We start from the raw sequence: 9,277 nt of genomic DNA on the forward strand, positions 1-9,277 counted from the left end.
TGCCCAGTTCCCTACTGCGCATTCGTGAGTAGCACAGCGTGCCCTCACTGGTCCCCGCTCTCTCCTGGGAACAGTGTGTTTCCCAGGAGACAGCGGGGGAAGTGGCGTGACTCCCATGGGAGTCTATGCCCGGAAGTGGGTGCAAATACCTGTCTTAGGTATCTGCACCCCCCTCCCCCTGAAAGGTGCCAAATGTGACACCGGAGGGGGGAGGGTTCCGAAAAGCAGAAGTTCAATTTTTGGGTGAAACTCCGCTTTAACAATTAAAATAAATGTATAAAGTGTATGTGAAGGCAATTTCTTCTCCGTTTCAGATGGAGTGGGGAAGGTTTAGGACCTTTGTCAGGTTTTATAATGCAGTATGTGTCCCTGTTGGGGGGGGGGGATTACCCCTGTATTTGTCCTTTTGGTCAAAAATTTTGGGTTGTCACCAGAGCAAGAGGTGAGGAAAAATCTTCAAATGGGAACTTCTGTTCCTGTGACAATTATGTTTAAATCTGTTGCTAGTCAAAGGACAACTGTCTTTACCTTATTTAGAACCATGACCATACTGTTGACTAAGCATCTCCATGAGGGACACAAATATGCATTTAAAGCAATAGAATTCCTTCAAAATGTGATTTTGGGGCTGTGGTGGGTTCCCATTGCCGCACCCTATAGAATGTACCCAAAATGCTACAATCAGGGATTTGGGGCATGGCGGGCACAGCATAGAGTATACCAACATAGAGATCTGACCTGCACCATCAGCCATGGTGTTTTTTACGGTAGATAAAATACTGACCTGATGGCTCTTCTTCCACAGACCAGCACTGGATTCCACTTCTGTGGCGGCTCCCTCGTCCACCGTCAGTGGGTTGTCACTGCTGCCCACTGCGGAATCACGTAAGTCTTATATTATATTATTTCCATACAAAGACTGTACAGTTATGTTGTGTCTACTGTGTTGTCCTTCCATAGTACTAATAATTCGGCGGCTGTCTGGGCTCCTCCCCGCTTTTGATAACCCCTTCTGGGAAGCGCTCTCCCAAGGGGGTTACCTTGCGGGCGCGCTCCCGAGTCCTGTATTTTGCATCCATAGCCACCGACTACAGGACTTGGCCTGTATATGATGGTGTATAGGCACGACTGACCGTCAGTCAGCGTCATCGGTTAACCGATGAAAGCGGTCCATCAGACCGTTTTCATCGGATGGACCGATCGTGTGTACAGGGCTTTAGGGTCATAGTCTCCATTTTCCTTCTTCCAAACACAGTGAGTCCCTCTCCTCAGGAAGGTACATGTATAGTCATGCCAATGAACATCTAAATGATTCCGAGAAGGACTAGGAGAAAGTTCTGTGGTCAGATGAGACTAAAAATTAACTCGACTCGCCGTGTTTGGAGAAGGAAAAATGCTGCCTATGACCTTAAGAACACCAGCTCTACAGTCACACGGAGGGGGAAACATGATGATTTGAGGCTGTTTCTCTGAAAAAGGTACAGGCCAACTTTGCCACATTGAGGGGCCAATGGACGGGACCATGTATTGTAAGATCCTGAATTAGAACCTTCTTCCCTCAAACAGAACACTGAAGATGGGTCATGGATGGGTCTTCCAACATGACAATGATCCAAGGCAACAAAGGAGTGGCTCAAGAAGAAACAGATTAGGGTCATGGAGTGGCCTAGCCAGTCTCCAGACCTTAATACTATAGAAAATGTATGGAGGGAGCTGAAAATTTGAGTTGCCAAGAAACCTTAAGGATTTAGAGAAGATCTGTAATGAAGAGTGGAGACCAAAATCCCTCCTGAGATTGTGGAAACCTGATCACCAACTACAAGAAACGTCTGACCTCTGTGCTTCCCAACAAGGGTTTCCCCACCAACTGCTAAGTCATGTTTTGCTTTGGATAAAATACTTTTTCCCCACTGTATGCAAACGTTAGTAAAATTATCTATAGTAAATATACGTCAAAAAAATATTCTTGTAAGTTTTCAGATTGTAAATTTTTGTGAAACCTGAAATATCAAATCAGTCTTATGGCAACTGAGGACCCTTTTTCTCTTCCATCCAGAACTGCTCACCGTGTGGTCCTGGGTGCATATGACCTCACCTCCAAGACTGAGCCCATTCAGATCAGGGCTATCAGCAAAGTAAGCACCATAATGAGAAAACGATTTGTAAATTGCAATTATTCTACTTTACTTTTTCCCTAAAGATTGACAGTCAGTTAACTACTATTAGGGCTTGTTCACACTTGCTTTAACATGTGGCATTGGGCACACTTTGTTTTTAAGTGCTCTGAATGCTATTCGATCTCCTGTCACTAAATAAAATGGTCACCTTACAGTCCTGGTCACACGTTGTGTTTGCTTTGCTTAAAGAATTATCCCCCAATGTCGCTTTCTTGGTGCTTCAAAGCATCTCCAAAGCCTCCATAGAAGTCTATGACAACGCTCACTAACAACACCTGTGGCATTTGAGGGAATTTTATTCTGCTTTAGCTTCGTTTTTGTTTTGGGGGTATTGCAGGTATGAGATACACTGGGAAACCAACAAGCAAACCAGAAAGACATCATCAGCAGTCACTTCCGGTTCATGTGTATATACTGTGGGAGTGTCTGGTGAAGACGTCACATCTGGTGTGCAGGGTGAATCAGCAGGAAGGTAAGCAAGGTCCAGATTGGAGCAGAACAACTAGTAGACAGTACACATGGTGTGCAACATGGGAACTCTATGGTGGAAAGTGAGCAGGGACTGGAGAGAGAGAGAGAGAGAGAGAGAGAGAGCTAAGTGGCAGAAGATTAGCAGAGCTGGTGGACCAGAGCAGGATATACTAGCAGATGTCACATATAGTGCACAGCATGGGAGCAATATAGCCGGAGGTGAGCGGGGATCAGATGGAGAGGAGGATCAGCAAACCAGAGGATCAGCAGATCTGGGGGTTACTAATAAATGGGGGGGGGGGTACAGGAGAGCTGGGGCACGAGAGCAGTAGAAACTAACAGATGTCACACATGGTGAGCAGCATGGGAGCAATAAAGCGGGAGGTGAGCAGGTCCCGTGGAGAGAGAAGGATCAGCAGGACTAGGGGGTTACTACTACTGTCTGGGGAGGGTTGGATCAGCAGATCTGGGGGACCAGAGCACTAGAAACTAGCATATGTCACACGTGTCGAGCAGCATGGGAGCAATATAGCTTGAGATGAGCAGGGATCCGGAGAGAGAGGAGGACCAGCAAGAGGAGGATCAGCAAAGCTGGGGGACCAGAGCAAGAGAAACTAGCAGATGTCACATATAGTGCACAGCAAGGGAGCAATATAGCGGGAGGTGAGCGGGGATCAGATGGAGAGGAGGATCAGCAAACCAGAGGATCAGCAGATCTGGGGGTTACTAATGAATGGGGGGGATCAGGAGAGCTGGGGAACCAGAGCAGTAGAAACTAGCAGATGTCACACATGGTGAGCAGCATGGGAGCAATAAAGCAGGACGTGAGCAGGTCCCGGAGAGAGAGAAGGATCAGCAAACCAGAGGATCAGGAGATCTGGAGGTTACTACTGACCAGGAGATCAGAAGAGCTGGGGGTACTACTAAGCAAGGGATCAGCAGAGCTTTGGGTACAACTGAGCAGAGGATCTGCTGAACAAGGGTACTAATAAGCTGTGGATCTGCTGAACAAGGGTACTACTGAGCCAAGGTTCTACTGGGCTCCTTTAAAACAAATGGAAAATCTACACACCCAGGCCATTTGCCAAGCTTCATTAAAGCTTAAAAAAGCATCACAGAAACATTGAAAACACATAAAAAAAGCTTGTTGAAGCTGTAGGCACTTTAATGTGTTAAAGTCAAAACAAAGTGTAAATGAGCCCTTAGAAAAAGAAAAAGAAACCAATAACACTACATGCTCTTTAGATAAAGACATGATGGAGTCCTCTTGTTGGATTGAGTGACGTTTCCAGAAAGTTAATTCCTTCATACCTTCTTCTCAGGTTCTAAAACACTCCCTGTACAACACCCAGACCAACGCCAATGACCTCACCCTGATCAAGCTGGCCACTCCCGTCACCCTCAACACCCGCGTGGCTCCAGTGTGTCTTGCTGCCACCAATGCTGTCTTCAATGATGGAGAAATATGTGCCACCACCGGATGGGGATACATCAATGCAACCAGTAAGGGGATTTGATATTCTACAGGAAAAATAAAAAATGAACTAAGAATTAAGTCATCAAACATCATACAAAGAATCAAAATGGTACCAGTGATTGTTGAACACAACAACGATTACCTAAAAAAGGGGGAAACCATCAAATAATCAGCGCATTTTTTTTTTTTAGATGTTTATCCAGTGGTGTTGCTATGGGGGGGCAGGAGGTGCGGCCCGCACCGGGTGACACCTGCTACACAGTGTACTTATTGCGTGCTCTTGTAGAGCTGCAGCGGAGCGGTTTCGAGGGAGGCTGCCTATAAACCTCCGCAGTCAGTGAAGCTAATCCTCGGGGATCTTCAATATCTCCTTCAGCCGGGGTTGGTGGGTGGAGCTGGGGGTGTGGCTGCCTCCTCCACTCCTCCCACAGACTTCTTTACTCAGCTGATCCCGCGGCTGAAGAAGGAGAAAGAGGCGGGGACACAGCAGCCTCAAGGTACTGCAAACTGTCACTGCATAGATCCCTAACCTGCCCTATACCACCTCAAACTGACCTATACCTCACTGACCTGCCCTATACCGCCCCAAACTGCCCTATACCTCACTAACCTGCCCTATACCACCCCAAACTGACCTATACCTCACTGACCTGCCCTATACCGCTCCAAACTGACCTATACCTCACTAACCTGCCCTATACCACCCCAAACTGCCCTATACCTCACTAACCTGCCCTATACCGGCACAAACTGCCCTATACCTCACTAACCTGTCCTATATCACCCCAAACTGCCCTATACCTCACTAACCTGCCCTATACCGCCCCAAACTGCCCTATACCTCACTAACCTGCCCTATACCATCCCAAACTGCCCTATACCTCACTAACCTGCCCTGTACCACCCCAAACTGCACTATACCTCACTTATTTGCCCTATACCACACTAACCTGTCCTATATCACCCCAAACTGCCCTATACCTCACTAACCTGCCCTATACCGCCCCAACCTGCCCTATACTACCCTAACCTGCCCTATACCGCCCCAACCTACCCTATACCACCCTAACCTTCCCTATACTACCCTAATCTGCCACTATACCACTTTATACTATAATTTACAGGGACCATTTTGGGGTGCACCCCTGTGACCATGCACTGCCTGCAGGGCACTGGGCAGGATACACGGGGGGCAGAGTGGCACCATGTTTTACTGCGCCAGGTGACACCAACCCTAGTGACACCACTGTGTTTATCCAGTTTTGTGTGGTTGGGATATAAATCTACAAAACCAAAAAAGTGTTTATTAAAAATGAAATCTTTATTTCAACCTTTAACTGTGACAATGAGCGACTAAGGCCAAGGCGTTGGGATCCTGTTGGGACATTGGGGGGGGGGGGGGTTCAAACTGCCACATAGAACCACCGTGACGATCCTGCCGCTGAAAAATTTGTAAAATGTTCTTCCCTCTCTCTCTCTTTCTCTCTTTCAGCAAAAATCCTCCCAGCTAAGCTCCAGCAGGCAGGTCTTCCAATCATGAGCAACGCTAATTGCCAGAAGTACTGGGGATCCTTAGTTCAACCCACCATGATCTGTGCCGGGGCCTCTGGCGTCTCCTCCTGCATGGTAAAATAACTTTATGAATTTATAGCTGCAATGAGAAAGACAATGATCTGATCCGGGTCGGTCCACCACTTGCCACCCAGCCAGAACAAAGGGCGCGGGTCCGATTCCTACAGAACATACTGCTTTGTTGTACAATTTTTATTTATATGTTTACATTTTACTGAGGCTAATATCTGAGAATCTACTTCCATCTAAAGATCTGGCACGGGACTATTGAATTGGGAGGACGGGTTTGGACCTAGTGGGTAGGGTTTGGATCAGAGTTGAAGCTGAAGCCAATGTCCTTCTGTATGGGCAGCATCCAGGTTTCAGGGGCCCTCCAGGGTACTACCAAGGATGACCTCTTCCCTTTTTAAAAGTTGCCAAAGCTTCATTTAGAAGCTTTCTTGTGAACACGGGTATACAGTACAAAACATTAATATGAACCGTAAAGGGAAAGGATATAACAACTATTCTGCAGTTCTACTAATGTCCACCAGGTGGCAGCAACGTGTTCTGAGTTCAATCTACAGATAGAATAGAGGGCTAAAGAATCTTACGTGTCCAAGATAGTAATCATTCATTTAGTGGACTGAGAGCTGAGCAGGGCCGGCGCTATAGGCAAACTAGGAAGCCGCCTAGGGCGCACTGGGAGACTGGCATCATGTTATAGAAAGGTACCATCTGTCATCAGACACACCTGCAGACAGAGACTGGGACAGAGGTTGGACTGCAGGAACAGGGCTAGGGTCTCATCTCCCCCCAATTACCTCCTCCCTCTCTCTAAGCCCCCTTCTCCTCTCTCAGCCCCCTCCCTTCTCTCTCAGCCCCCCTCTCTCTAAGCCCCCCTCCCTTCTCTCTCAGCCCCCCTCCCTTCTCTCTCAACCCCCTCCCCTCTCTCAGCCCCTCCCCTCTCAGCCCTCTCAGCTCTCCCCCTCTCACCCCCCCTCTCAGCCCTCCCCTCTCGATTAAGCCCCCCCTCCCTTCTCTCTGTCATTCCCCCTCTCTTAGCCATCCCTATACTCTCAGCCACCCCCCACTCTCTAAGCCCCCCTCCTTTCTCTCTCAGCCCACGTCTCTCTCCGCCCCCCCCCCTCTCCGCCCCCCTCTCTCAGCCCACCCTATTCTCTCAGCCCCCTCTCTTTATGCCCCCTCCATTTTCTCTCAGCCCTCCCTATTCTCTCAGCCCCCCTCTTAGCCCTCCCTCCATTCTTAGCCCCCATACTCTTAATCCCCTCTCTCTCAGCCCCCCTCCCCCTCCCTCTCAGCCCTCCCTCCCCCCTCTCTCTCAGCCCTCCCTCCCCCTCTCTCTCAGCCCTCCCTCCCCCATCTCTCTCAGCCCTCCCTCCTACCTCTCTCTCTCTCAGCCCTCCCTCCTACCTCTCTCTCTCTCTCAGACCTCCCTCCTACCTTAGCCAGCCCTCCCTCTCTCAGCCCCCACTCTCTCAACCCCACTCTCTCACAGCCTCACTCTCTCCCTCTCTCTCACCCCTCCCTCCTACCTCTCTCTCAGCCCCCCTTTCTCTTAGCCCCCCTCTCCCCTCCTCCCCAGTTAGCTGGTCTTGCCTAGGGCACAAAATAGGCTAGCACCGGCCATGGTCAGGTAGGTCAGTGTATGTGTCAGTCACATGTGTTACAAGGGCAAAGAGGGTGGAGTCAGGGCAGAGCCAAAATGGGGGGCAGCAAAATGTGGTTTCGCCTAGGGTGTCAAAAATCCTTGCACCAGCCCTGGAGCTGAGTGGACCTCCTGCTGGCACAGACTTCACACTGGCACTAGTTGCTACTTGCTTCGGTCAGGAGGTTCTGGTGGCTGAAGATAGGGCCAACCCACTTCATAGACAGCTTCCCCAAATGGACTGTAACAGAGTCCTCTCCAGTGACTGGGGCTTGGAAAGATGCTGCGTGCTCTTGTGCTCACTGCTGGTGGCCCGCACACCAGGCTTAACAGGGGAGGACCCAGCACCCGGGAACAGCTCACTTGCCCAGTCACTGCTGTCCCATCAGGCCGGATCTCTCTGAGCCCCGGAAGCTGGGTGGAGCTGACATTTGTATCCCCTGGGCGTGTCCAGGAGCTCAGAGGATTGTGGGGAGTTGAGTTAAAGGGACCTTCACGGGAATCTGGACAAAAAGGCATCCCACTCCATTCCATGTAACCGAGTCCAAGGCATTCTAGGAGGACCTTTTGAAGTCTCCTAAGAGAAGCATCAAGTGAAAAGTTAATTGTGTGGCAATTCTCCTGTGACATCTATTTCTCTTCTTTTCAGGGTGACTCTGGTGGACCCCTTGTGTGCAAGAGGAACGGAGCCTGGACCTTGGCCGGTATTGTGTCCTGGGGCAGCTCTACCTGCAACACATTTTATCCTGTCGCCTACACCCGCGTCAGCGCCTTCACAGCCATGATAAACCAAGCTATTGTCAATAACTAAAGACTATTCAATATTTTTTTAATACTCAATAAAGTATCTCTGAACCCTTTTTTTTGTTGTTGTTGTTGTTGTAGAGTCATCAATTAAATATATTGTTGGTTCACAAAGTAGAAAACAACAAGGAATTTTGACTTACCTGCTGTGATGAACCCTCATCCTCTACAGGACTATGTCCGCCGTCAATGCTTCCTCTGTCCAGAACCAGCACTATCCAAGACCGCTTAGCTCACCCAGTCACCGGCCGTAACACAGTGTAGTGTGAACAACGACATCAAAACTGCCTTTATTCCAGCACATGTTACAACGAACCCACTATCCAGGACTCTTTAGCCCACCCAGTCAACAGTCAATGACCCAACTCCACCCACAACATCACACAATGGTTTACATAACGAGCCCCCCAATACAAATCATCCTCAATACATCTCTTAGCAGACACACTGACTCCTGGACCTGGCCTAATTTACATGAGCTAATTAACTACAGCTGATGACTCATACGCATGACCTTTAGCCTTTCCAGACTGGCTGTCTTCTAACTTACAATACACATTATCATAAATACACCTTCACACAATTACAGGGTCAATTAGCACAAGCCATAATAGATGCAGAGCAGTCACACTCGAATGAGTCACTCCTGGGAGATATTGGGGATTACAGACCCATGTTAAAGCAATCCAAGACATATTCTGAATGTCCATTATTTTCTGGCTCATACTTTCTAAGAGCTTCTGGGTTCTACGGGCCCTCCCGTTATAGTATATATATATATACACAACATTCCAATGTGGCTGTATCGCGAGTCCGATTAGTACAGATCAGACTGGATTTCTCAGTCACCCCTATTAGAGACACAGGGCGATTTACACATAAGAGGGCCCAGGGAAGCTGGACACAAAGTTTCCGGAGCTCTCCAAGGTAAGCTGAGTTGCACAAACCCCCCACCTAAAGTGACTCCTGTCACACCCACAAATTTCTTATCTTGGAGTACAGTACAGGACTGGACACCTTGACTATTGGTTATATGCAGAAACACTTGCTAGGGCCACCCCAAATGGCATGCATATATATGTAACACTACCACCATAGGAGCTGCTGTATTAGATTTGGGTCTGCCGT

At 48.6% G+C, this 9,277-nt stretch overlaps 1 protein-coding gene across 2 annotated transcripts in view; it reads left to right on the plus strand.

Annotated features, from left to right (window-relative positions):
• Positions 1-8,205, plus strand: part of LOC120920614 (chymotrypsinogen A-like) — a 12,333-nt gene extending 4,128 nt beyond the window's left edge. For both annotated transcript variants that reach the window (XM_040332832.1, XM_040332908.1), the window contains exons 4-8: positions 806-885; positions 2,057-2,135; positions 3,971-4,151; positions 5,618-5,751; positions 7,995-8,205. In XM_040332832.1, coding sequence (XP_040188766.1) covers positions 806-885; positions 2,057-2,135; positions 3,971-4,151; positions 5,618-5,751; positions 7,995-8,156 — 636 coding nt within the window. In that variant the 3' untranslated portion in view covers positions 8,157-8,205. The remainder of the gene's footprint in view (positions 1-805; positions 886-2,056; positions 2,136-3,970; positions 4,152-5,617; positions 5,752-7,994) is intronic.
• The last annotated feature ends 1,072 nt before the right edge of the window (positions 8,206-9,277 follow it).

The sequence above is a fragment of the Rana temporaria genome, chromosome 1 (assembly GCF_905171775.1).
Source record: "Rana temporaria chromosome 1, aRanTem1.1, whole genome shotgun sequence".
Taxonomy (NCBI): domain Eukaryota; kingdom Metazoa; phylum Chordata; class Amphibia; order Anura; family Ranidae; genus Rana; species Rana temporaria.